This window comes from Falco peregrinus, chromosome Z (genome assembly GCF_023634155.1).
Source record: "Falco peregrinus isolate bFalPer1 chromosome Z, bFalPer1.pri, whole genome shotgun sequence".
Classification (NCBI taxonomy): domain Eukaryota; kingdom Metazoa; phylum Chordata; class Aves; order Falconiformes; family Falconidae; genus Falco; species Falco peregrinus.
The window spans coordinates 63,271,487-63,299,040 of record NC_073739.1 but is presented as its reverse complement, the minus strand read 5'-3'; the positions used below and the strand labels follow the sequence as shown (position 1 = coordinate 63,299,040).

Sequence of the window (27,554 nt, the reverse complement as noted above, 5' to 3'; positions counted from 1 at the left end):
AAATACATCTGATAAGTTAGCTCTCAAGTATTGTTTACAGAGAACTTCGAATAGAGAAAAAAAAAATCTTTACTTAAACACATACTTATCTTTAGTATTAAGTACAGTTTTGGACTGTGGCCAAAAAGATCTCAAATCAGTGTGCAGTCTGTTTGAATGGAGAGCAGCCTACAAAGATACATTAAAAAATAATCTGGTAATTGTTTTCAGGATGTATTAGACTTTCTGAGTTACATACTTCCTTTATTGAGGAGTCTTAATTTTTTCAGTTAGTTTTGCATTTACAGATTATGTTACCAAGACAGTGAAAGGGGGGAAGTTTACTGAATTTCTGTGAATTCTTAATATTCCAGGTCTGGTTAAAATACTTAGAGTCAAGTCAAAAGCTTCAATTTATCTCCTTGAGGTGGCATTGTATAAGTACAGCTGTATATAGTAGATAGTTTTTGTAGAAGATCTCAAGTGAAACTGGAAATTAAAAAAAAAAAAAATGTAGTTACCTTTCATCTGTGCAAAGTGATTTATTAATGTGTGGCTTGTTTTTTCCAGATTGCTACGATTTCCCCGGGGATGGGATCATGTGAAAACACTCTAAATACATTAAGATACGCAAATAGGTATGGAAAATATTATTGCTTATAGCTATATCAGTTGTTGATGACAGATAATTGGAATAGTGTTATTGAATGATGTATAATTATTTTAGCTACTTGAATAATTTGATCACACTTGCATTTCTTAATAAGCTTAAACCCAAATTACTGATCTGGGCTCACATTTGATTTAAATAGTTGCTTTTTACAATGTAAAATAGAATAAGTAGAAACTGCATTTAAGCCATTATCTAGAGATGGATTGCAAGGAATGTGGGAGGTGCCACAGTTAGTTTTGCCCTGGCTCTGGAGGCACCATCTCTTGCATGAGGGTAGTCAGTATTCATGATGATTCCCTGGGCTGTTAGCTGAAATGCCTTTCTGCAATGTGGTATTTTTTATTTTTTTTTTAATCCCCTTGGTGGAATTGCATGCAGTTGCTAGTGTATTTCGTACATAACATGAAATTTTATACTTCCCAACTCTGGCAAATATCTGAGACCACTGAGTAAAAAGTCTTATTATCCAATGGTCACTTTATAATCAGTGTAGACAAATTTGAACCTCCAGAGGCTAATGCTGCAGTTCTGAGACCTGTACTGCTCTCTCTGGAAGTGTTTGTCTCTCTTCAGTGAGTGGTAAAGAAGCCTTCCCCTGCTGCAGTTCTTCGTTTAATGTCTCTGGAGATGGGGTGATCAGGTCCTGCGAGTCTCTGCAGTCAGACCTGCAACCTAAAGACCCCCTATGCTGCAAAGAACAAAGTAGGCAAACAAGACTCTGGGCCATCAGAAACCCTGGTTTTGCCAGAAGACACTACCATCTAGTGGCCTGCTTGCCCTAGTGAAAGAGCAGAACCACATCTCCTCTTTGGCTGGGCACCCCGGCCAGCCACTAATTTGGCACAAAGGGCTGCTAGAAATGCTTATCACCCACTTCTCTCTGTATCCAAATCTCTCTGTGTCTGAATCAAGGTAGCTAGTAGCAAATCTGCCTCGCTTAGACCAGCTGTGTGATTTTCTTCCTGGTGAGAATGAGGCATCTACTCCTCTTACAGTAACATAATAAAGGATCTTACATATTTGTCAAGACTCGTTGGGTCTTTTACCCCTTAAAGAATACATACTCCAGAAAAAGACACTGCAAAAGCAATTAAACACCTACTTTTTAGTATACTAGTGCTGGAACTGTTTCTCCTCATTGGTGTTAAATTTGTATACTGTTGTGGAGTAAATGTCTGTCACTGTAAAGTAGCTTCATGTGTTTTGTGTAGTATTTTAGTTTTTTCTAGCAATGTATCATTTTCATAGTACAGTTGGGTTTTAGGTGCTGAACACCAGTGTGTGCGCAGCTTAAGATGGGGCAGAATAAAATGAAAGTTTTGTAGTTGTGATTGTTTGACATTTTAAAAGGAGCCATTTGGTGAAATATTGAATGTAGAACAAATTTTAACTGCACAAACTGAAATCTGAAATTACTCTTCTGATTACACTGCTATTACAGTCCCCTGCAAATCAGCAGCACTGGGTTTGTTCAGTTTTGTTAGTCATCCGTAACTTTGTTTACAGAAGATTTGAATATGTTGGCACACTTGTGTTTTCATATAAAAATAAACTAGTTAAACTAGCTAAAGAAGCATGCTAAACAAAAGAACTGTCATTTTAACTGTGTTTATGAGAACATTTTTCTTTTAATTTGCTGGTGTATTTTGCTGCTGCAGAGTAAAGGAATTTGGAATTAGTCCTTCGGACATTCCCTTCTCACAGGGTAGTGGCAGTCGCTCTGATCTCTCTCCTTCCTATGAGTATGACGACTTTTCTCCTTCAGTCACCAGGTCTACTTCATTCTATACATGGAATCTTTATTTTTAAGTTTTCTTTTTGGCCATGTAATTTTACAGACCCAACCTTTCATTAGACCCCTTGCCTGAAGTCACACATACTCTTGTTTTTATTTTGTTTGGCAGGTGATGGTTCTGCATGATCTGCAGTCATCTTCCCAGTATTTTGTTCACCCTCCTTAAACATCCACACTCTGTATCCAGGCTTGCTAGTTTCCTTCATACATTTTTTTAAAAAAATGGTGATGTCACCTTTGTACATTTAGTGGACCAAATCTGACAAGTCTGTGTTAAGGGTAATTTGAATATCTCTAAGAAAACAATTTTCATACATACATATTGTTAAAACTTTTCATCACTCTGAAGATGAATGAAAACCTGTTTACATTGTTGTAAATAAGTGCTACTTGAAAAAATATTTTTTCCCTTTAAGAAAACCTATGTTCTAAAACTTGGTATACTTGCAGACTTTGATGTATCTGTTACATAAACTTGCTTTTAAATGGCCTTTTTTTTTGACAGTCAGTATCAGTCTTTTAAACAATTTTCATGCTAAAAGAGCATAACATTTTATTAAGATATTTTCACCTTTGAAATTATTTTAATTAAAGGATTGATTTATTCTCTGAGATACTTGGTTGCAGATTATTTTTCCTCACAATGCTTGGTGGATTTGCTTATGACAGCTAGTGGGGTACTGATTGACCAGTTTTTTTAAAGCACACTTGTGTGCATAGAAAAAGACAGGCTTAGGGTGCTGAACAACCTTTTCTTTCAAATATTACTCACTTGTTAAGGAGTTAATATTGAGGGTTTGGAGGTGGTTGCCCTCTTAAAAGTATTTAGATTTTAGTTGGAAAATGCCTCTTGCTAGAAGGTGGACTGTAATGCACCTGTAAGTAGTTGAAATTCAACGGTCCATGCTTTTTAGCAGTTGGTCAAACATCTTTTTGTCACTAAAGGTACATTAAATTTGTGAAGCTGACATCATCCTCCTTATTAAATGAATTAATTGTGCATAAACCCGTAGAGCTTTATTTTTTGTTGTGACTTTTTTTACAAGTGAAGTTACTAATTCACAAATGAAACATTTTCTGCTCATAGGGTGAAAGAGCTGATGGTTGAGCCTGGTGCTTCAGGAGAGAGCCGTCCCGTTACACACCATGCTTCCAATCAGGTCGACGACTTGGAGGTGCAGTGGGGTGTGGGGAGCTCTCCTCAGAGAGATGATCTCAAACTGCTTTGTGAACGAAACGTGAGTTATTTACAGCATTAGGTAGAAAGCAATGATGATAAATACAGTGGCAGAACAAATCCAGAGTAACGTGTATTTGTAGTCTGTTAGCAAGATCATTAAGTAAAGACAGCATGCCTCTTCACTCTTTCGCTTTATGGTTTTGTTCATTCCCATAACAGAAAAAGAAACGAAACCAAAAATGTTTCTTCAAGTGTGAGAGGAGAATGTGTTACTTTTATCCCTTGCAGGTTGGTGTTTTTAATGTCTAGGCAGGGTCTGCTCTAGTCTCTGGTGTTCTTTAGTGTGCATTTTTTCCTGTATAGCTTCAGATATTTTTAGGCAGTTAGAAGTATCCTGGGACACTCATCTGAATTTAACACCCTTGTGTTTTTGAGCGGTTTCCCCTGAATGCCACACCCATTTCAATCGAGTTTCCCTTTCTTTGCCTTTAGAAATCTAGCTACCCATCATTCCTCTTCCTGGTGTTCAGATTTTCCTGGGGTGAAACCCCAGTGCATTGCTTGGCAGAACACATTATGTTCCCAGCACATCTGTCCGGGCTGCAGGAGTAGGTTGCTGGGACATCTTTTAACAGGCATTTTCCCCTCATTGCCGATTATTGGCTCTAGTCCTGGTTCCTTAAATGTTCAACAGGGATTAAAATTTGATTTGTGAAAATGCTGATGAAAGATAGAAAAGAAAAATTCTTACTATCCTAAGTTACTTTCTGTCTTCTCAGATACTTCATGGTGTCTGCTGTATTTCACATTTTAGTAACTGGCTTTTCTTCCAGGACTCTTTATTTTATAAGAATGTGCTAGTGACTCCTAGAGCTTCCTACTAGACAGTCCTTCCAGGCAGATACTCTTCCATGTCATACTTTTTCATTGTTCGTGTGGAACTAAAAATAAATTTTTACAGTATGTTTTTAAAAAGATTTCAAAGGCATCATATAAGGAACTATACTGACTTGCTGAAACCTTAATTACAGCCTACGTAATGCTTTCCCCTTTGATTGCTAACTCTTCGTTTCTAAAGAAGCCCTATTTGCCCGTTTGTAAATCCATGTTATGCAGTCTTCTAATTTTAGTCACTGTGTACATTTTAGACTTCCCACTTTACATTCATTCCATTTTTTTCCCAAAGGATCAATTATATTTTGATTTCCTGAAATGTATTGAATATAATTGCTGTTCTCTTTTTTTGAAAATTGTTTTCTGTCTGTTGCAATATACACACAAAAAAAGCCCTGACAGAAAACCAGTGTTCTGTAGGCATTAAAACCTATTAGAAGTTAGCCGCCTTCTTGTGACTTCCTCTATTACCATTTTACCTTGTTTTTGTAATGTGGAATATTCTATTTTCTGGTATTCACTAGGATTAGCGGCTGGAAATTTTTACTGAATATAAATTAAAATTAACTATATGAGTATTTTGAATTTATTGCCCTCTCCACATATCTCTGGAGATTCTCTTGGTAGAAGTATTAAATTCTATTTTTGACAAGTTCTTCCTTCTGCATATTTATTTTATCTTCTGTGGAGAGATGGATCATGTTCAATGTATTTCCTGTAGCCAGTTTTTTCTAGACTAACAAGCTTAACTATTGTTTTTAGGAAGAGGAAGTTTCTCCACAGTTGTTTACTTTCCATGAAGCTGTGTCACAAATGGTAGAAATGGAAGAGCAAGTGGTAGAAGATCACAGGACTGTCTTCCAGGTAAAAGATGGAGCTTTACTTTCTTTTATCCTAATCTAGGAATTCAGGTTTTCCCAGTGAAAGTGCATACTCTTGGGAGATGTAGGATGTCATCTGGTCATTCCATTGCTGTCAGAGATTTCTAAATTGTTTTATTATGCTAAGCCTGTTGTGGCAAACAAACAGGGATAGATCCCATAACCACTTACCTTTTTCCCCATGATGAGAGAGAAGCATATGTCTGTATGATCCCAGAAAATTAGTAAAATGTTCCTTTTCTTCTTAAGAAATATTCCTAACTAGACTGCATTCATTGTAAGAAAAGTTGCTGTTTTCTTTTTACTATTTTTACTGTTCACTGTGTTTTTTGTTGTAGTCTTTTTTTTTTTCCAGCATTAGTGACTGTGATGTTTCCTTAGTTACAGGGAGTTTATTCAGATGGGTTTTGACATTTTCAATTTCACTGCCAATATTCCTATGTCAGAGCTGAAAATTAATAGTAATGTTTCTATCACCAGCATTTCTGTTTGGTCATCTCCCTCTAAGATACTGCAGTACTCCCTCCAAGTATCTGATCTGAGTATCCTTTTGTGACATCACCCCCTGCGAGATCCAGAAGAGACACATATGTTTCTAATTGCCTGTTTGCTTCCTTTTTTACAGATAAAGGTTTTCACTTGCCCTTTGGGGTCTTTGGAAGGAATACTGCCCATGCAGTGTAGTGCTGGTCAGCGCCATGGAGCCTGTTATATTCACAAATAAATTGTAGCAATAAGTATGAGTTACTAGTTTTCAGAAGGAAATATTAGTTGCTTCTGTTTGTAACCTTAGAGTCTTCAGGCAGACTGTCTGTTCGGCACATCTGCTGCAAGCAAACAGCAGACTATTAAACCTATAGGGAATACACACTCTTCTCAATTTAGATATCTAACTTGGTGGAACATTGATGTGTGTTCATAATACAGCAGGATGCTAAGTAACACATTTTACGACAGATGTAGAGATTTAGTTATTATGAAACATCAGCCCCGAAGTAAAACATGCACAAGTGTGGAAGTCATATGCCATATGCCTAAGCTGTCTCCTAATGCTTGCAACTTCTGGAGAGACAAGCTGCATTAGTGAAGATGTTACTGCCTCTGTGTGTCCATCTGGCCTTCTGCTGGAGATTACTGCTCCTCCCAGCAGCCGCTGGAAGGAAATGTGTTTGAGCTACAGCTCCCTTTGTTTGGAGCGTAGCTTATTCATTCATGCTGTGGGTGGAGGTGGGCTGCACCAATACAAAATCTACCAGCTGTACCAGGTAGAAGTTGTCTTCTGTCAGCTTCCTCCTGGAAGCTCCTCATACAAAACATCTTTCCTAACCAAAAGGTCTAAAATAGGCCAACAGAATGAATCATGCTCTAGAGGTGTTGGTCTTCCCTTGTGTCTAGGATGTACGAGTTTACATTAGATGAGATTAATCCTATCCCGATGTAAATCCCAATCTGTCCTAAAAGCCAGAAAATATACATGGAGCTTGGACCATGCTTTCAATATTGGGCTACTGTGCACAGAGGGAAAGACTTAATTTTAGTATTTCAGGCACAGCATGCCTAGAACTGTCAGCTGCTTGCTTTTTTTTTTAAATCAAAGCATTTCCAATGGGGACAGTTCTCCTGATCGGTTTTGCATGGTTCTGTAACCCTTAAGATGCTGGTTGCATTCTTCTTTGCTGCAAGACTTCCCCCACCCCCCTTCTTTTTTATTTTTTGTAATACTTGCAGTGCAAAGATGCCTAAGAGCTGCTTTAACCAACCTTTACTGTACTTTTAAGTATCTGGGGAGTTAGCTCATGCAATAGTGAGCTTAAAATAGCTGCTCTTTTATACAGCTGCTTTCCAAACTCTCCAAACAGAATTGTCTTGGCTCCTTGACTGTATAATGACACTATGGTTATAGCCAGTGGCAACCAGCCCATACTTAAGACTGAAGTCTGACTTCTAATTTCAATACCTGTTAGAAGGGATATAGTCGTGACGTAAAGTTCTGTTGAGTTTCTTAGGTTTACAACCATGTATGTTCTGGATTTGAAGAGAACTGGTTACCTGTTAGTGGTGTGACTGCTGGCATTAAGAAACAATGTAGAAAACATACAGTATTGCTGAATTAGGAATAAGGTTTCAGTTTTGCCAAATTAACAATAAAGTTTAATATTAGGATTGAAATCTGTTACATTGAGGTGACTAGAAACTAAAAAGTGTGGTCATGTTGAGAAAAGGTCTAATTGAGCTCTTTGTCTTGAAGCTTGTCTTGAAATTTTGCTAATGTATTTAGTTTTTTTAATTTTTATCTAGGAATCTATTAGATGGCTGGAAGAGGAAAAAGCTCTTCTTGCGATGACAGAAGAAGTAGACTATGATGTGGATTCTTACGCTACCCAACTTGAAGCAATTCTAGAACAAAAAATTGATACTCTGACCGAACTTAGAGGTAGATTACTTTTTAATCACTTTTTTTGTGTATTACTAGCATGTATTTTCATATGGCATGGAGACTCACAGTAATAATGAGGAGGGGGAAAAGAGTGTAGTTACGTTTTAGGGTCTTTTCTCCCTTGTCCTGCCCTGTGCTCAGTTCATCTAGTTTTCAGGAAGAATTATCTGCTTTACCTCTAGGAAGTATAAACTTGATCCTCCAACTTTCCTTTTCCTTTGTTCCAAAACAATAGAGGAGAGAAAAAGAAAATCCAAATGAACTCTGTGAAAAAATAAGGTAATGCAATGAGGAAAAAGGAGCAGGAATTTCCAGTTCCTGCTCTGTTGCAGTCTGCAGTGCAGCAGGGAGCTGGCCGTCATTTTAAAGATTTTGCTTAAGAGTAGCATCAAGCTGAGTAGCTTGGTTGTTCGCTTACTTTTTGCTTCAGTAGTCTTTCTGCCTGAATTTTGCCAGCTGCTTTGGTGAAAAACAAACTGGGGGTAATTCTTAGTGCCCAAAATTGACTCTTGCACTTGTCTTCAAAAATCAGCTTGTCAGCTTGGTACCTCATGGGAGTTGAATTTTTAGGTTTAGTTTCTGAAACTCTTTGGACTCCAGGAGATTTGCTATACTGGTAAAAGTTCAAGGGTGAGGTTGGGGGCTGAGGGGTGTGGGTCAGTTTTTTTCATCTGTGTTAAAAAACTCCTTATAAGATAATCTTACTCTTTACTTAGTCTGAGTATGTTCTCTAAGTTAGAAGAATACATCAAGCAAATAAGATGTGGCCTGCTTGCCCTGTAAGCATGCATTGGTGCCAGCATACTTTAGCAAAGCATTGGAGGTACATTCCTTTGCTTTTTATGTATGGATGATGGCCTCTTCTTCAGAAAAAGACCATTTGAGGCACCAGCAGTGATAAACACAGTTTAGGTGACTTCTTGTTCTTTGAGAACTTACTAGATACTGCTTTTGAAACAATGTACTGGAGGTAAAGGCTATCCAAGAGATTATTGCATCTTTACAAGCAGCATGATGCATATATAGCTTTACAGGAAGGAAGAACTGTTAAGTCAAAAATTCATTCTCCCAGTATCTTGTGTGTTCTGCTCATGGCACATAATGATCACAGAGTATTTCAGCTTTTATTCCTGTCACTCTGGAACTGACACCTTTTATGCTGTCATTTTAGTTTCCTTCTTCCCATTCTTGGCAATGTGACTGGGGAATGGAGGGGGACAGGAATAGATATACAAAAGGATGCCACACTTCCTCTCTCAGGTTTCTCCCATTCTTGTTATGGTTACAGTGAAATAAATGAATGATGTATGCATCTATTTTTGTTAAATAACTTCCAGAATTTAATCACAAATGCTTTCCCATTCACAGAAAAACAGGAGGGGGTAGAATTTGCTCCACCTAGTTTTAGAATGTACATAAGTGCCTGATTGTACACTAAATACAGTTGTGTGTGCCTCTAAGGATGGTTTGGAAGGTGCTAGTAAGGAAAAGGATGCATCTGGTGTGTATCTCCCTATACTCTTAAGTCAGAAGCAGAATTTCAGTGTCAACAGGTTACATGCTGGGAATGAAATTGTGCCATTTCCAGACCTATCCTGCCTAGAAACAGGGGTAGCATCTAAAAAGGGACTAAGTTGCTAAGCAGCCTGTTAGCATGGCGAGTATTGAATTGAAGCTTATATTAATCCCCTTGTTTGTGGTGTCAGCTGTTTTGTGTGGAGGAATGTTCTTTGTTGTGCATCAGGGCTTTGTTTCAAGATCTGTGCTGGGCACAGGCACTTCATTACTCATTCTCTCTTTTTCATTAAAGACAAAGTGAAATCTTTCCGGGAAGCTCTACAAGAGGAAGAACAGGCCAGTAAACAGATCAACCTGAAAAGACCACGTGCCCCTTGAAGTAGGCCTTTGCTGCTAAAGGAATCCATGAACCTGTACTGCTGTAGCACACATTTAAAAAACCCAGTGGCCGTAAGAACTCGACTACTTGAAAATGTAAAAGCGTTAGAAATGTCTGTGGAAATGTCCTGTTTTAGTCATCTGAATGACATTTTCAGTTTTGTGTGAAATGCTCCTATGATGTCTACAAAATGCTTCTAGACCAGACAGCACAACCATGCAGGGTTTAGATCTGTGCAGCACTTTGTTTAAAATATTTCTTTACGTTTGGGAATATTTGCCATGTTTTTAATAATGAAGTAAAACTGGCCATTGAAAAGTCAAAGAATTTCCTTTTAACAATGGTCAGTTTTGTTACAAAGACCAGCTGTGCAGTTTTAAATTGTGTTTGCATGCATGCACACCTCACTAGTGGCTGTACATAACTTGTCTGGTACAGACAGCTGTGCTTACCTCTAGCTAGTTCTGTGCCTTGATGAAGGCTACTTAACCCTAAACATCCTCTTTTTAAAGCACAGCCTTAATAAACAACATTCCTTATTTGTCAATATAAATTACTTTAGCGTGTGCACATTTTTAATGTGTTCTCATACTTTTTGGCTTTTTTAGTGGCTAGTTTGATTTCACAAGGATGTGCCATATCATTTGAACAGAAACTGCAAGAGCTGTTGGAGTGGACAAACAGTTGGCCTTTCCATCTTCCTTGCAAAAAATCTGGAATTTAGATTTATTTGAATACCATAAAGAATGGTTATAGAATTCTAACATTTTATCTGTAAAAAAAAAAAAAAAATCAGAACAAAGAAACAAAAATACAAATTAGTTGATGTATAAAAAAGGCTAATGTTTAAGTACTGAGAAGACTTGTATCTTAGGATAATGCAGATATACAGTGTGTGGTATAGTGTGACAATGCTGTCAGATTAAAGGTACGATCTGACTTCTGCATATGGATAGGATAACTGTCAAAGTTCAGGGATCCAGCTAAATACATACATATTGGCCTTTCACATACTGTTAAAATCTGGCTTTTGATGCATGACAAACTTACATGTACATTAACTGTAGTTTGAGTAGCACTGTTGCTTTAAAAACAAGTAGCCAATACCTGTTTTTCCCTTTGTACCATGCCGGCAGCTGAAGTGAGGTGAAATTGCGCCATATGGGGATTATGTACAATACCTCTACCTAGCACCAACAGAAATCTCACAGGCACCTGAATTCTCATGAATCGGTGCCATGTGTATCAGCACTTCTTGGGTGGTGGTACTTTTTATTTTTGCAAAGCAGTATGCAAAAAAGATTGACCTTTCATGTAAGAACTTCTTGTCAGATGAACAATTGTAGACCTTTCTGGGAGTTCTCCCTCTTTCTAGGAGTTCTTATTGGCACTTTCCCTGGAATTGTTTAAAAGTTAACTTTTGGAGTAAGAGCCAGTTTTTCCCTTTCCTTCCCTTTATTCCCATCAAGGCCTGGCACAAAAAGAGAGTTACATGAGCCAGGGATTCTTGTAGCATTTGTTTGTATCTCCCATACAAAGGCAGGCCATCAAGCTCTTACTGCATCATGGTTAAAAAGAAAAAACAAACTCCCATGTGTAAACATGAAAACTGAAACAACAATGTTGATTTTACATAATGTGTTTGAAAAAAATAAGCTATTAAATAAAGTAAAAATCAGAATTCACTTCTCTGAAAGTTCTGTCATTCTTTGGGAAGGGTTTTACTTTGTAAGCACGTTGCAGTTACTGCTTTTGAAAGGGTCTGATCTCAGAATGAGTATTTGCTTCTGGAGCCAACTCTTCTGTACAAATTTGCCATACAGAAAGACTTTCCCCAGCACACTGCCCTGACATTAGTTTTTGCAGCAGGTCTGAGAAGAAATGCCACATATCTGAGCATAATTACTTTAAAAAAAAATATGAAAATGGAGCCAATAAATACAAGTCTGCTTGTGTTAGCAGATGATGGTACAGGTTGTGTAATACCTGAGGGTTTCTTTGAAGCTGCTCTAGAGAAATTGTACTTTGTAAAAAGTCTCTGAAGATTGAGACTTCTATGTAGAGGAAAAAAGTGGCTTCCCTGCTATTCCTCCATGGAAGCCACAACCAGGCTGTGGTTTACAGTGGCTTCTAAAGAGGCCAGGAAGGACAATTTCAATTTCAGCAGCTTTTTACCAAGCCTTGTAAATGAAGTGTCCTGTCAGACACAGCTTTAAGGTGGCATCTGCTACCTAAGTCATCCTTTGTGACAGAGCCCACAGTAAAGGTCAGATCTACAGATACTGAAGCAGCAAGACTCAAGATAAACTGATACAGCACTGGAGTATATGTGGTCCACTACCACAATGGACTAGAATTACCTGGAACAGGACTCAGACAAGCTTTTTATTCTTGGCTTCCATCCTAGAAAAGCATTTAGGAAGTGTGATGCCAATCTTCAGCATTTGTTCCTTCTGTACTACTCTGAGGATGTTGCCGTGGCTACCTACATCACCCATGTACAGTGAAGCAGCACTAGAATCACTGAATTATTAAATAAGCAATTCAGCCTTCCAAGACAACCTCTTGGGATGCCTGCAAATTCACTTTTCTAAATCAATGGCGCTTAAGGAACTGACGTTAGAGGTGTATAAAATGAAGCTCTATCTTGGAGGAGTTTTTGCTAATCTGCTTGTTCCCCACATACTGTTGTCTTATGGAAAGAAATAACATTATATACAGTAGTTAATACAGAGTCACACAGTCACCCCTGCACGATACCCCAGGGTTAACAATTACTTACTTGTATGACAAAACAAAGTGGGTTTTTGACAGCTGCTATGCAAAGGTAATGCAGACTTCCTTGGGAAAAAGTCTGCCTTATTAACAAATATATGTAATTCAAACTATATTAAGACACTCACAGAAAGCTTTGATCTATGCTAAAAATCCTCCTTACCTTGAAGGGTGACAGTCTTGCAAAACCAGCTGCTTAAATTTACAGTTGACAAAAAAAGCCGCTTCTATCTATGTTTTTATGAGCAGTGGCCCTTGGGTAGTTTCCTGCTGGTTCCTGCAATGGTTTGATGACAGTAAGGAGGGGTAAAGGAGATGACACTAGTAGTTTCATGTACCTTAAGAAAGATTTCTGTAAATAATACCAAGACCACAAGATAAATGCTCATGTTTATGAGAAACAGTTACCAGGATTTCTCCAAGAGAAACAGATTACTAACAGACTTGTAATGCAGGTTAGCTACCAGAAGACAAATGGAAGAGACAAGCATTTCAATCAAAAGGAAGTGTTTAAATGCACTTTAAAACAAAGAACAAAATCCCCCCAAAAATGGAATGACAACTGTTTTTGTTGACCAGACCAGACTGCTGGTCAACTCAGGCTGAGTACTGTGCAAGAATATACTGAGTTGAAGTTTATGATGAGAGAACAGATTTCTCTTATGATGAATTTTAATTCTCATGAATTATGGCAGCATCAATCCACATTATTTGGTATATTTAAAAATACACTCATGTGGATGTCCAGCGCCTCACTTCAGTGATGAAAAAATTTGTTGCTTTTAAAATACAGAGCAGCAGCTTCTTGCCTACTATCTGTGATAAAATTCCACGTAATGTTTTAGAACTGGAGCATGTACACTGTATTCTGTTTGTTGCTTCTGCAAGAAGAGCTTGTCCTGCAGTCACTCTGCCTTAGGCAAGACTAAAAATACGGAGCATCCTTCATCTTCTAGTAGAATCTATGAGAAATGGATGCCTTCTGAATTGAAGCCATGCAGCAATCTGAAAGAGTGAAATACTTAGGTTAAGATTTCTACGAATTTATACTTCAGCTTAAGGCACTTCTAAAAATGCTGGCTGGCAAAGAACATACGAAACTAGCATGAAAGCTGCCATCACTGTTCAACTGCAATGAAGAACTGTTATAAATCTTAGAACTGGCAATTGGCAATTTTTCCATCTTGGGGATGCAGGTTTATGTTCAGTGCAGTTAGTTATATTGTATCCTATCAAGTTTACTACCTTTCTTTAAAGAGCAGTAGCTGCAGTGTCATGCTGAGAAACAAAGGAATTTTTATCTTAAATTTGGAAAGGATTTGTGTTGCCACTTAAATCAACTGACTAGAAGTCAAAGCAGAATACAGCAATTAATTGCTCAAATTTCCAAATTATGCTATAGACTACAGTCTAATCCTGAAGACAGAGACGGGCTGTGTAATTCTCCAGTGAAATTGTAACACATTTGTAGGATGGTTAGCGTTGGAAGGGACCTTAAAGATCATCTAGTTCCAGCCCCCCTGCCGTGGGCAGGGACACCTTCCACTAGCCCAGGTTGCTCCAAGCCCCATCCAGCCTGGCCTTGAGCACTGCCAGGGATGGGGCACCCACAGCAGCTCTGGGCAACCTGTTCCAGTGTCTCGCCACCCTCACAGCAATGAATTTCTTCCTAACATCTAATGTAAATCTACCCTCTTTCCATTTGAAACCATTACCCCTTGTTCTATCACTTCACACCCTACTAAAAACTCTCTCTCCAGAATTCCTGTAGGCCCCCTTTAGGTACTGGAAGGCCGCTTATAAGGTCTCCCTCCCCAGAGCCTTCCCCTCTCCAGGCTGAACAACCCCAGCTCTCTCAGCCTGTCTTCAGGGGAGAGGTGCTCCAGCCCTCTGATCATCTTAAAGCCACTTTTGAAGGAGACACAGAAGGGTCTAGTACACACATACCAGGAATAGGGATCTTTGTATCTAGTAGTTTCTCAATACTGTAAGCAGCAGCTAAAATACAGTTTAAGTGTTTACTCATGTTCAGAACTGGAAGGAAGGAGCGTCTGGTATTGAGAAGAACACACTAGTACTCCTGCATAACCTAATACTAACCTGTGCTACGCAGGTACAGATGCAGATAAATTTTGAAGAAACTTAAGAGGGAGGCACAAAAAGAAAAAGACAGAAAAATACCTAATGAAATCATCTATATCCATTGAACGGGCTCGTTTTTCAGAGTAACCAGTATTTTTTAGGACTGTCTGTATTTTTTCTGCAATTTTGAAGTTTTCAGGTATTTCCTGTCAATGGAAAAATAGGATACAAATTCATTTTCTATTCATAGCACAGAAAAGTGTTCATTTAAGTCATATATTCTTTCCCTGCTTTTAAAATAGTTCTTCTTTCAAGTCACAGAAATAAGCTGTGTTTTCTTCTTGTATGGATTATTGCATTCTTCTGTTCCTGTATCTGAATTCTTATACTTTAGCTCATTCACTAAAAATGAATGAGAACAGTATTGCTAAGCAGACACAGAAAGCTTCCTTACTAGATTAGTAAAAGTCCTTGAGACATGTATAAGCAATGTATTAATAACATACTCAGCTTTTTCACTGAAATTTAGTGCCCTTTTAGATTTTTCATTAAGAGGTAAGTTCCTCCCTCCCTCAAACCCTCTCAGAAAATGTTTTAACATGTTAAGCTTTTCATTGTTAATTTTTTACTCTTAAAAAAGTCAGTATATAGGTCACAGTACACAGAAATAGAATCTGATATATTTGAAAGGAACTTACTTTATTATGTAAGGAACAATGAATTCGGTAATTATGATCCAGCAACTGCTCTACAGCACTTGACCTGAGAGAAATAAAAAGTTTTCCTTTTTAACTGAGCTTCAGCTAGTTTTTTTTACTCGATTAGTTGTTAATCTTTACTATAAATCTGACAACTACACAGAGCTGTTCTTTTTAAACAGATGCCTAGTCTTCGGAAAGAAAAAGCTTATGATGGCAGCATAAATCCTCCATCATGGTTTACCTCTGATTGTGCTGGCATGCATATAATGCAGCTATTTATTCAGTTGCACAAAAGCAATGGTTAACTGGATAGGTTCTCAAACTTTGAAAAGACTTTAACAGGAGTTACTTACTTAAATGCTGCGGAGAGTGTCTTGTTTTTCCTAACAAAGGCTATCCTTACCAGACCATCCCACTCCTGAAATCAAAAGTTTCAGAATTTACAGAAAGAAACATACAGCTACTACAAACAGGAACAGTCACTACTGACTGTTTCACAGTAATACTGAACACAAAGAAAAATCCTTCAGGAAAACATCTTTCTAAACAATACAAAACCAGTCCTGTCTTGGACGAAGCAATACAGAGGAGGTATTTCACCCTCAAAAACCTCTGAATTGTTCTTTTTTGTACCTAGGCACTACTGGCCAGATCTGATGTGCCAAGAATGGAGATACCTGGAAGAAAATACAGCTAACCTTAGTCAATGGTACTGAAGATCAAAGCGTTTTAAAAGTAAATTTTACTATCCTGTAACATCTGTCTTCTGAGAATATACACACTCATCTGAGAATAAGGCTTCTCACAAATACTCCTTTGATCATAACAAATGAAGCCATCAGCCAGAAGGGTCTCTGGGAGATATAAACCACAATGAAAGGGATGTTATTACTAGCAACTCTTCAACAAGGGGATGGGACCTCAGTCTTGTCAGAAATACTGTAAACAAAGCTGTACCTGAATTGATGGTGGCACATTCAAGTAAGATCCTAACGCAAGCCTGATCAGTAGAGGAGTAAGTGTTTTGGATGTAAGTAAATGCCAGTAAGTAACTGGTACTTAGCTTAGTAGTGAAAACAGCAGATGGAACTATATTACATTAATAAGTAGAAAGTAAAATGAAATTAAGTATTACCGCTACTACGTTATACTGTTATTAGAGCATACAGTGCTTTACCTGGAAGTTGATAGGTGGTGGCGGGTTCTTTGGCTCTATTCTGACAACACTGGATTCGACTTTGGGAGGGGGCCTGAAGTTGTTTTTTCCAACCTATTAGTCAGAAGTCAGGCAGCTGTATGAATAAGCAGCAAATCCTCACATTCCTAGAAACATTCTTCTACCTTTAATAGCTCTGTTAGCTAACGCAGAATGATGTACCTTCATCAGATGGTCCACTCGAGCTAATAACTGAGTATTAATAGACAGTCTGCAGTACAGTTTAGTTCCTGGTTTTGCAACCAAGCGAAGTGCAAATTCCCTTTGAAACATAAGTATTGCACACCTGAGAAGAACAGAAATGAGAAAATGTATTCTAAGTAATCAACTTTTATGTCAAAAGCCAACAGGATTGTCTCAGTGCTTAGAAGCAATGAAAGTTTGTTATAAATGAACTCTGCCTTAATTAGCTCAAAGTGCATTAAAAAAAACCTGCAAAACTTGGTGAAACCATCTAAATCTCCTTAAAGCTACAACAGACTTTGATTCTTTATACTGCTAAATAGATCAGGATCAAAGAGACAGAGGGTAGTCTCAGAGTTTTGTGCCTGACTGTAACAAATCATTTTGAATAATTCTACCTTAAGTCCTTCAAATCCAGACTCTCTAGCTCTAAAAACTGACCAGTAATGTCACTAGTATTAGTTCGCGCTTCAGTGAGAGAAATCAAGAACTGAACAGACAGAATACCTGGGCAGTTATATTTTCAGACCAGACAAAAGGAATTGTCTCGGTTTTGATGCTACCCTTTCCACTCTTCCTTTCTCACGTAGGACAGCATTTGAAATGCTATGATGCCCTACTTATCCCTGGAACAACAATTAGTTATAATACTAGTGTAAAGAAGTGCAACTCCGGTTTTCATCAGCTGGACACTCACTGATGCCAAGACTGAATCTTCTCCTCATGCTTAATACATTGACATAAACTAATTTCCAGGCACCAGCAGGTTTCACGTTACAGAAATATTTTGGCACAGCTCTGATCCATCAAACTGGTATTTCAGAGAACGAAAAAAATTTTGGGGAGTATTTTTACAACTATTTTTTTTGTCTATCAGGTAATGCAGAGCTCTGTTCTTCCACATACCTGAAAAAAGGTCTATGAAGCAACAACTTGAAAACAAAAGGTGAAGAAATCTGAGGAAAAGAGTAGTAACATTAGTATAATTTCTGGGCAATTATCATTCAAAAAGAAAAAGGTTTTAACCATGTTGTTTAGCCCATACCTGGTAAGGCAGGTTAGCCACACATGCATCAAAGAATGGTAAGTCTGTTTTCAAGATATCTCCAACCTTGATCTCAAGTCTGTTTGCCAGACACCTGGTGGAAAATAAGCTGTAGTTATCCTCAGAGACACCTGTTGCCAAAGTTTTTGCCCAAGCAGCCCTACTGCATTAAATGCTTGCTATTTTCACATTGATACTTACGTGCCCTGGACTCTCTTCTGAAGTTCACCAACAAGTCTAGGGTCAATTTCACAAGCAATAACCTGAAAACAAAGTATATATGTCTGCAACTTCATACAACTCCTCCTAAATGAAACTAAAATTTCAGTTGTAAAAAAATCCTGTATCTCTTGCTAAAGGTTTGAAAAACTCTTAAAAAATCCCTATTAGGCTATGCACCCTCCTGGCTCCTCAGAAACAAGTGAGCCTTACCACATAAACGGGTAACAGCAATATACTTTGATAGAACCGTACAAGAATTACACGAACATTTAAGAACTCAAATGAGTTATGCAAAAGTTAAGAAAAATACCTATCAAGTAAGTCTTTTATTTGAATCAAGCAGATGAACATCCTTATATCTGCCATAGTCTAAGCCACAATGTGGTTAGAGCTTGGGAAGGCGTGGGGGGGAAATTCACACTCACTTTTTTTACTTTCTCCAACATCTTCACTGTCAGGTTACCAGTTCCTGGGCCGACTTCCAGGACGACATCTGTGCGTCGTAGGGCTGCCTAAGGACCAAGGGCATCTCAGTTATTTTTCTAGAACCCGTTTCAAGCAACCATTTAATTTTAAAATGAGAGGTACATGCAGTGCAGGAAAAAGCTGCAGTCAGCTAGCAGAGGCGCACGAGCATCATCTGGAAAGGGACGCGAGGGAAACGGTGAGAACAAGAATGTCTTAAAGCCAGTTTATGAGAGACCTTTGGAAATGGAGAAAAACAAGCAAACAGCCGCACTAACAAGCCATGCAAAAAAGGCAGTGTCGGTGCGGTACGTGCGGTGAAGGACCCTCCGCAGCGCCCGCTCGGCCACACTCGGGGAAGGCGGCCGTGCCCCGGCCCCGCTCTTCCCTCGCCAGCCCCCGGCCCGTGCTCCCCCCCGGCGCCAGCCCACCGGCCCAGCCCGCCCCCCTCCGGCCCAGCTCCCCCAGCCCCGGCCGCCCCCCGGGCCCTGCCCGCCGCGCACCTTCTCGATGATGCTGTTGACGACGAGCGGGTTCTTGAGGATGTGCTGGCCGGCGCCGGTGTTGAAGAGAACGCCTAAGGCGGAGAGCGGCGTTACTCCCGCTGCCAGCCCGCGCCGCGGGAACGCCACGGCCGAGGCCGAGGCTCCTCCGCCGCCAACACGGACGCGTCTCCCCGCTCAAGCGGCGCTCCCCGCCGGGAGCCTCCCACCCCCACCGCTCCCGGGTCGCCGGCGAGACCGCTCCCAGCACCGCGGCGCCCCCCGGACAGGGCCGAGAGCAGGCCGCGCCGGGCGGCGGGCCCGGTCCTGCCCGCCGTTCCCAGGGGCGCCGCCGCCCAGCCCGTCCCGCACTCACCGGCGGCGCAGCCCTCCCGACGCTCCTGCCGCGCCCGCTTCCCCGCCCGCACCTTAAGCATGGCGGCCCCGGCCCGGCCCCGCTCCCCGCGCACGTGCCGCGCGGCCCCGCGGCTCTCGGGCAGCACCGTGGCGGGGGCGGGGACAGCGCCCCCAGGCGGCCCGGCGGTGTGATCGGGCCGCGCCGTCAGGCCCCGCCGCAGCCCCGCGCGTTTTGGGAGCGGAGCGCGATCTTCCCAGGAAAATCGTAACGACCCCACCCGGAGCGAGCCCCGCAGCGCGGCGGGCGTGCTCTGCAGCAGCAGCCGCGCTTGCTCAGTTACACCAGCCCGGCCGCCGGTGCAGCACGTGGCCCCCGGTCCCGCGCAGGGGGGGTGCGGCCCGGAGCGCTCCCGGTCCCCGTCAGCTGCGGGTGAGTGGAAGGTAGGAGAAACCGAGGAAGAAGGGGAAAGGCGAAAGACGCGGTTTATTTCTTTATTTTTTTTTTTTAACGGAGGATTGCTTGTACCGCGGCCGTGCGTGCACACCCAGCGCCGCTGCAGCTTCCCGCCGCCCTGGCGGGGCCTCCCTCCGCTCCCTGCCGCCCACCCGCAGCCGTGTTTCTCGACCCTGAAAACACGATTTAAAAGGCTGTTCTCGGTGATTCCTGCCCATGGGGCAGCAGGACCCTCACACGCCCTCTACACGCCGTACGGCGGCGGCACGGCGGCCGGGGGGCGCTGGCTGTCGCCGGGCCCCCGCATGGGTTTGGTCGGGCACGGCGTTTGTGTTCGCTGCCCCCGAGCAAGCGAGCAAAACGCGAGTCAGACGCGCGGCTCAGCGCCCAGCTGCGTGCAGCGCTGGTACCGCGCAGTTCCGCCCCAGCCTCGGGTAATCGCGGGAGGCACCCGCAGGCCGCGGCCGCGGGTTCGCCTTCTCCCCAGCCGTGCCCGCCCCCCGGGAGGCGGAACCTGCAGGACCGTCGGGGCGAGGACGCGAACCCCGTCCAGCTCGGCCCGGCTTTAGGGGCCACGGCCCCGCCTCTGCCCCGCCCTCCGGCAGTGTCGCCGCGCAGTGACGTCACGGCGGCGCGCTGAGGTAGGCGGGGTGCCGCCGCGGCAGCGCCGCTTCCCGACTTGTGGCGCGAGCTTCGTAAGGGACGCTGGGGTCTCGCGCGCCAGGCCTGCCCCGCCTCCGCGAGCGGTGAGCCGCGCTCTGCGCCCCGCCGCCCGGGGCCCTCCCGCCGCCCGGGGCCCTCCCGCCGCCGCGGGCACCGCTGCTGGGACGCGGGCGGTGGCTGCGAGCTGCGGCCCTGGCGTGGTGGGCGGCCTCCCGCCTCCTCGGCGTGGCGGGCGGGCGGGTGGCGCGACGCGGAGCCGGCTGGTGCTGGGCCCGGGGGGCGGCACCACGCCGGCGGGCGGGGCAGTAGGCCGGGGCGAGGGAGAGCGGGCGGAAGGGGTTCTGGGCCGGGTCCAGGCGGCGCCCGGGGGAGGGAGCCCCGAGCTGCGCTGCGGTGTTCGCGGGCGCTGCCCGGAGCGGTGCCGAGCCGGTGCGGCAGCGGGGCTTTTGCGTTGTGTGTCGTGTTGTGTGCCGGCCCCTGCGGCCCGCCGAGGGTGAGGCAGCGCAGGGTTACGTTTTATGCTGTTTGGCAGTGGCAAAGTGCTGCCTCATAGTCAGAAGAGGAGAAGTTACCCGTTTCCCGGGAGCTGTTTCCTGATTTCTCCTTGGAACAGCTTTCTGTCCGGTTAGAACTGGTGCGAAGGCACCAGAAGGATAGGGTGCATTAAGCTCCAAAGTTTTGTTGACAGAACTTGGGGTTTTGCAGGAAATAGCAAGTATTGGCCTTTATTAAAGGTGATTGTTTTCTTCGTACAGGTTGAAGAACTGTAGTGGAACTTTGCCGTGAAGCTGATTCTCCCTAAAATCAAGGCAGTGTCAGTACAGCACTGGTGAGTTATTTCTCAGTTTGTTAACTTAAGAAGATAACATGTGTAACAACGTAAGAACATGGCTTTAAATATGGTGCTGATACTGCTTCAGGCTTCTGCTTCTATGTACCTTGCTTCCCATGTCTCACAGGTGAAGTAACATCTGTAATGTATTTGACACGGCTTTCAAATTAGTGTTTGTAATTTGTGAGAACTACGCCAGTCTTTACGAATAGTGTGTTCCCTATAGGTTTTGGTTTCTTGAAACTTCCTTTCAACACCAGTTTTTTTCATTACTTTCTACTTTTCTGCCCCCATTCTTTCATTACACTATTCTGCAGAAAGGGCATTTATTACTATATGTATAAATGATGTAAAAATGGTTGTTGTTACTAGTGCTTTAAAAATACATAATTATGTTATTATATTATAATGTTATAATGTTATAATATATATATTATACAAACATAAAATTTTAAAACTGTGTTATCAGAAGCAGGCTTCAACTGGGTTAAACTGAAATGTTTTTTGCTGTTTCAGAGCATGAGGGCAGACTGAAACTTGCATTTCTGTTTCAGCTCTTGCACACTGGTGGTTACCAAGTGTTCTGTCGTAACTTTTTGAAGATCTGTTAAAATGAGCTGAACTACAAAGAAACCAAAGGAATGATATTGGTTTTATGAGATTGGTTATCCCTATAAGCTTGCTATTAAACATCAAAAGTATTCTTCTGTTGTCTGTATTGATTCCTCTTTTTCTGTGTCATCGGTACTGAACGCTGTGACAGAGCTTCTTAGGAGTTTTATCCAAGGAAATTCTGAATAGTCCCATTCATTATTTTTTTTTTTACTGCCTGTTTTTTCTGTTAGGAATTTTTCAGGGTGGGTGTTTTTTTTTTAATATTTTGTTTTTACTGTTCTTCTTAAAAAAAATGTGCTGAGAAAGACAGTCTTAAGTTTCTACTTAAACCTCCCAAGCTGCAGTTTGTAGCTTTATAGTTGTATAATCTGCTGACAGGAAATGTTTGGCTCTGTCCTCATTGTAAGTGTCCTTCAGGAAGTTTTTTGTATCTATGAAGTCTTCCCTCCACTTCCACTAAACAAGTCCTTAGCCTCTCCTTGTATAAGTAGTTTGTTCTACATCCCAGACCATCTTAGTAGCTTTGGTTTCTCTCTGGTTTCTACACTTCTTTCTTGAACTGGGGAAAGGGAGAACTGTGTTTACAAAATTGAAGACTGCATTCTAGAAGCAGTCTCAGGTACTGCTGAGTAAAGGATAGTGACATCCCTCCAGCTACTTGCTATGGTCCTCTTAAAGTAGCCCAGTATGTATTTGCATTACTGCCAGTGGGAACATACTATGTGTTTTGGGTGGTATATTTGCCACTTTTTGTCCTTCTGTTTTCATAGGATCTTAACTGAATCTGTTCTCGCACCTCATTACAGTGTGAAAGAATTTATTCAAGTCTTAGCAAAAGATAACAAGAAATGTATGCAATTAATTGTTCAGATATGAATGAGTTGTTACACTGGGTTCTCTGAAGTCCAGAAAAAGTGACGTATGGAAGTGCTTATGGATAAAATCCTTTGTTTTGTTCCCTTGGAGGTGTACAGCAATCCTTGTTTTGTTTTCATAACTGACATGTGATGTTAATTTGGATGTATTTCAGTGTTATGGGAAGAGTTCTTGGATACTTTTTTTTGCCTGTATCAGAAGGATTGAATACTCAGGGAAAACATGAAACCTGCATGGCAAACCATTTAAAAGACTGAGTATTCTCTGAATAAAAGACTCAGAAGTAAACTGTATGCAGATACTTCCTTAGAAAGGGAATTAAAGAATGAAGAGTAGAACAGAACTTGAGTCCTGGATTTTTGCCAGTGTAAGGAGATGAAGGAGTTTGAGAGTGAGAATGGAAGTGCAGGAGATTGGATGGTAACGATGAGGAGCTGGTATTGGTACTTGTGGTTTCTGAAGACACCGTGTTATTGTGCTGAGGGGTTGTATTTGATGTGTTGCTTATCTTCTAGGTGTGACTGAGTTTGGGTTTTTTTCCTGTCAACTGAGACTCGAGATTATGCTGTTGTCTGTGTTCTGTGTGTATTCAGTGGGATCTTGGAGAGCAGCTTTTCCTTGTTTGTGGTTAAACTCTTTTCCCTTAGACAAGAAAAAATCCCAGCATGATGACAGAGCCATGCGTGGATTTGCAGCTGATGGTATTGAACATTTTCTAATGGAAGAGATTTCTTTTCCTTCCCCACCTGATGGGTGCTACTTAGTTACAATAGCAATGGGTATGAACCACAGAAAAAGCAGCAGAAAGCAAGCAACACTCCTGAAATTCTTCACATTTTATTAGGAAGACAGTCTGAGATTAGTAAATAAAGATGGAAACACTAATCTTACCCAATGATCAAACTTGGAAATTATAGCTGTTGTGACTTGAAGTGCAAACCCTGCCTTTCTTCTATGGAAATGTTGTTTATAAGGTCAACAAACTCTACCAGTATTTCTCTATACATTCCTCATGTATGTGAAGGTACCCAAAGAACATGAGCTACTTAATACTCACCTCCTCTTTTTCATCTCAAGACAGTCTTGTAGAACTTGTTCAACAGTGGGTTAAGCTCTAGAAGTGCCCAACAGACTGGAGAAAATCCTTGTCCCTGTGATGCAACCCATCTATGGTGTAACCCACTTCCTTCGTCCTTCTGACTTCCCTCTGCAACAGCAGTCTGATTTGTAAGAGGTGAAAATTCTCTCTGTCCCACAGTATTAGAGCCAATATTAATGGGCTTTTGCTGTTCTGTGAGGTCTTAAGAGCATCTTTATGTCCTCTGTGTAAATTACAATCTGAAGAGGCCCTAACACATTGGTTTGAAGAAAAAAAAAAGGGGGGGGGGGGAAGGTCATGGGTGGAGAGAATAAAGGAGGGTAGTGTGTGGAGATCACAACAAATTCAGATTGGAGAGATCTGGGTTTAAATGCCTAAAGTACAGATGTGTTCTATCTGCAGGAAGTGATTTCACAAAGACATCTGTACATGGCAGTAATTAAAATTGTGCTTTGGGACGTTGCCATTAACATGAGTTACAAGCTAATGCCCTCATAGAATCAAATATCTTTACAGAATGCATGCAGTTAAGTTTCCAATAGAAATCCTGTTGGAGAAACTTTATCAGAGCTGAAATGGTTTGTTTAGGACCTGAGTCAGTAGTGGCTTGATGCTGTTGGAATTCTTCCTTCTTCCCTTACCCACTTCTGGTGTCTGCGGAATATTGTGCTCAGATGGCTTGACTTCTTGGCTTGGTTTTTTTGTCTGTCTGTGTCATGACACCCCTCACACCTGTCCTTCTGCCCTTTTGGAAGCAGTTACTAAGTTGGCTCTATCATAATATGTAAATTTGCTCTAAGTTCACTTCACATTTTGGTAAGACAGAGGAACAAAAGAAGATCGATATACAGGATTAGATGCCGAGAACTTGTGGTTTTGCTTTTACGAATTAATTTTACTTGAATGTTCTTTAGCTGACAAGAGTTTTGAAGCCATCTTGAATGTATGCTGTTGTTTTGTTTTTCTGTATTTGAGTCTGGTAATTGATTGTTCTTAATTTTTTAAGATTTAAGATTATTGCATTTTTTCCCCTCTAGTGTTAAGGCTGTTTTTTGTGAAGAAGGCGTGGCAAATACCACAGCATTGTACTCATTCACTCTTCCAGCTCCCTAGGTAAGCACTGTAGTATAAAGTCGTGGATTTCCCAGTAGTTGTCACAGCCTTTATTAAAATTGCAGTTTGGTGAACACCCTAAGCAGGCATAAGCCAGCACTGCTGCTGAAGAAGCAGCACACCTGTTGCACAGTGAAGAAGCTGCTTATGTCGGTTTTGCTTGTTTTTTTAATGCCTAGCACAATTACCTGTCTAGCAGTGTGGTGTGGAAATGATTGAGGAGCTTGATCCAAACAAAAACCCTATGCATTTTCCCTGCTCGCTTCAGCTGCCAATATTTAAGAGGTGCAGGGACAAGCGGAGGTCATGCAATTTATTTTAATGACCATACCTCTCTTTGTATCAGCTTAACTCATTGGTAGCTAACTGAAACTACAAATCTGAGTTTGGTGTAGGACTGATTTGAAATACTTGGGTATTTTTTTACTTTTATATTTTTTAAAAAAGGAAAGTAATTGTGAAAGTAAGAATCTAGTGACTTACCAGAAGAAAGCAGAAATTGTTCAGAGGAATTTCTTAAGCATAAAAGCAGTGAACAGCTTCTTGTTCTGTTCTGTAGGTTCTGATGATAAGTTTGCAGTGGACTTTGCAGAATTGCAGCCATAATGAAGCATTATTGCCATTTGTGCCTCTTGCTGTTTGTATTTGCTGTACATGTATCAGATGTTTTTCCAGTTAATTTTTTGCCATCCAAATCCTACAGAATATACTACTTCCTTAAATATTTTACACCATTTATAGTCTTTATCTAAAAGTTGCACCATCTTCAGGGAGATTATTGTTTTTATTTTCATTTTTGTTATTTTGCTTGTGACAGTCTCATCCAGTGCTGTATGAGGACTGCTGTTCACATGGGGGGTCAAAAAGCAACTGAGGAAATTAATGGAAGACTAAATCTCTTGAAGGCTATTAAATTTAAATTCTGTGCCTCTTACTAGGAAGTGCTTGAGTCACAGTTTTCTGAAGAATTGGAGAGCATTGTTTAGAAATATCATTAGTAGGTTGTCCTGACCTGGGCAGAACACTGGGTTAAGTGAATTTTTGTCCTGACCTGCTAAGGTTGGTTTCATTTTTCTGGGTTTTTTGGAACAGCAATTGCTGCTCCAGTTCTTAAATGAAAACACAAACCTTTTCAAGTATGAGAAGCATTAATAAGAAAGAAACTTTGTGAATATTTTTCTGTAGGTGTTGTTGTTGTTGTTATTTCTAGACTGCCAGACAATTACTTTGAAATAAGAAAATGATAAAAGACCCACTAGGTTTCTGTGTTTGTAATGTAGTAACTTAAGTAAGTAAGTCTTTTGATAAGAACTGTTGTAGGTGAAGTAAATAAATTTATAGTAGAAGCACTGTTCCCTTAGGGGTGGGGAACCCTCCTTTTGTACATTAGATTTGAATGTAGCTGAGAGATAGTTTCATTTAGTATTCATTTATCTTAGATCTGTAGTGCAAAATCAACTGTTAACATGAATGGTCCATATTCTACCTTTTTTCCTTTCAAACATGTCCTTGCAATGATTCTTTAGCAAATGTCTGGGTGCGTGCTGCAGATTCACTGTTGCTACACATGAGGTTTCCCTGTTGCAACTCATTACTTGGAGAACATTGTTCAGCAAAAGGCCTAAAATCACTTTCTCCAAAGTTGAAGTTAATTACCATTTTTTAATTCACACATGCTCTGCCAGCTTGCTGACTTTCAGAAGTTCTCTCTTTTTGGTTTTCCTCTGATAATCAAACTGGTGGTCTGCTATTTTTCTAATTGAGTAGCGCTTCAGAATTAATACTTTTATCAGGTCTTGTTTGATAGTGTAAGAGAAGACTATTTCTTTTGAAAATATATAATTTGACTTTTGAATGGAAATAAACATAATCACTTCATAATATGAAGTGTAGTTTGGGTCTTGCCAGAACTGAGTTGTGATTTCCTCGTTAGTGCAAATTCTACACCAATTTCTGTTAACTTTTTTTCTCATATCCTTCTTTTCCACTCTCCCTTTCCTTCACTGCCATTTTTAGGTGCTCTGAAATTCTGTTAGCTGTACCAGGTGCCTCAGTGCTACAGTGTTTATTCCAGAAAAATCTGAATCTCTCTTTTATTGCTGCTTTTCTTGTGTGTGCTTACTCTATACATTTCTTTGTGCTCTGAAATTGAATGTTTAAGTTTCTTATGCAAAGACCTCATAATTGCAGGAAGATTTTTAGAAAATCTTCAAATTGATGAAAATTGAAACAACTTGACACAAGTAGATAGGAAGAAATGGGTAAATTGGTTTTGCAGGGTGAGTTGGGTTGACCTGAGGTGGCTGCCAGGTTCCCATGGAGCTGCTCTATCCCTACTGTCGTCTTTACCTCCTCTAGAGAAGCACAGGGGGATGGGGAGTGGAGTTTGCGCTCAGTCCTTCACACATGCTGTCTTTGCTGCTCTTTCCTTCTCACGCTCTTCCCCCTGCTCTGGTTTGGGGTCCCTCCCGCGGGAGACAGTTCTCCACAAACTTCTCCAATGTGAGTCCTTCCCTGGGGCTGCAGTTCTTCATGAACTGATCCAGCATGGGTCCCCCACGGGGTCACAGTCCTGCCAGCAAACCTGCTTCAGCTTGGGCTCCTCTCTCCATGGGGCCACAGGTCCTGCCAGGAGCCT

The 27,554-nt window shown here is 41.2% G+C and overlaps 3 protein-coding genes across 10 annotated transcripts in view; 2 read left to right on the top strand and 1 right to left on the bottom strand.

Annotated features, from left to right (window-relative positions):
• KIF2A (kinesin family member 2A) overlaps positions 1–11,400 on the top strand; it is a 42,485-nt gene extending 31,085 nt beyond the window's left edge. For 2 of the 3 annotated variants that reach the window (XM_055791509.1, XM_055791508.1), the window contains 6 exons: positions 550–617; positions 2,311–2,424; positions 3,535–3,685; positions 5,284–5,385; positions 7,701–7,836; positions 9,650–11,400. In XM_055791509.1, coding sequence (XP_055647484.1) covers positions 550–617; positions 2,311–2,424; positions 3,535–3,685; positions 5,284–5,385; positions 7,701–7,836; positions 9,650–9,735 — 657 coding nt within the window. In that variant the 3' untranslated portion in view covers positions 9,736–11,400. The remainder of the gene's footprint in view (positions 1–549; positions 618–2,310; positions 2,425–3,534; positions 3,686–5,283; positions 5,386–7,700; positions 7,837–9,649) is intronic. The other variant, XM_055791510.1, reaches the window with a different exon arrangement.
• Positions 11,401–12,889: 1,489 nt separating this feature from the next.
• DIMT1 (DIM1 rRNA methyltransferase and ribosome maturation factor) lies at positions 12,890–19,474 on the bottom strand. 2 transcript variants are annotated; one of them, XM_055791512.1, is made up of 12 exons: positions 19,284–19,474; positions 18,929–19,002; positions 18,386–18,472; positions 17,940–18,001; positions 17,739–17,832; positions 17,600–17,649; positions 16,673–16,796; positions 16,472–16,564; positions 15,648–15,712; positions 15,292–15,355; positions 14,693–14,799; positions 12,890–13,516 (listed from the first exon to the last, which is right to left on the bottom strand). In XM_055791512.1, the coding sequence occupies exons 1-12, from the start codon at positions 19,342–19,344 to the stop codon at positions 13,474–13,476; spliced, it is 924 nt and encodes a 307-aa protein (XP_055647487.1). In that variant the 5' UTR covers positions 19,345–19,474; the 3' UTR covers positions 12,890–13,473. The 2 variants fall into 2 exon arrangements, with proteins under 2 accessions (XP_055647487.1, XP_055647488.1); XM_055791513.1 differs by having other exon boundaries at positions 19,336–19,460.
• A 15-nt stretch (positions 19,475–19,489) lies between these two features.
• IPO11 (importin 11) overlaps positions 19,490–27,554 on the top strand; it is a 99,771-nt gene continuing 91,706 nt past the window's right edge. For 2 of the 5 annotated variants that reach the window (XM_027791219.2, XM_027791221.2), the window contains exons 1-3: positions 19,490–19,705; positions 21,137–21,210; positions 24,841–24,916. The gene's annotated coding sequence lies outside the window, so the exon portion shown is untranslated. Of the gene's footprint in view, positions 19,706–20,365; positions 20,465–20,633; positions 20,687–21,136; positions 21,211–24,840; positions 24,917–27,554 lie in introns of those variants that run through there. The other 3 variants (XM_055791505.1, XM_055791507.1, XM_055791506.1) reach the window with 3 other exon arrangements.

Excerpts from the sequence above, each read along its gene's own strand:
- DIMT1 (XM_055791512.1), bottom strand. The coding sequence starts at position 19,344 with ATGCTTAAGGTGCGGGCGGGGAAGCGGGCGCGGCAGGAGCGTCGGGAG. Across the intron at positions 16,565-16,672 it reads GAGTGGACCATCTGATGAAG|GTTGGAAAAAACAACTTCAG; the intron begins GTACATCATTCT and ends TCTGACTAATAG. Across the intron at positions 15,356-15,647 it reads ACACTCTCCGCAGCATTTAA|GTCAAGTGCTGTAGAGCAGT; the intron begins GTAAGTAACTCC and ends TATTTCTCTCAG.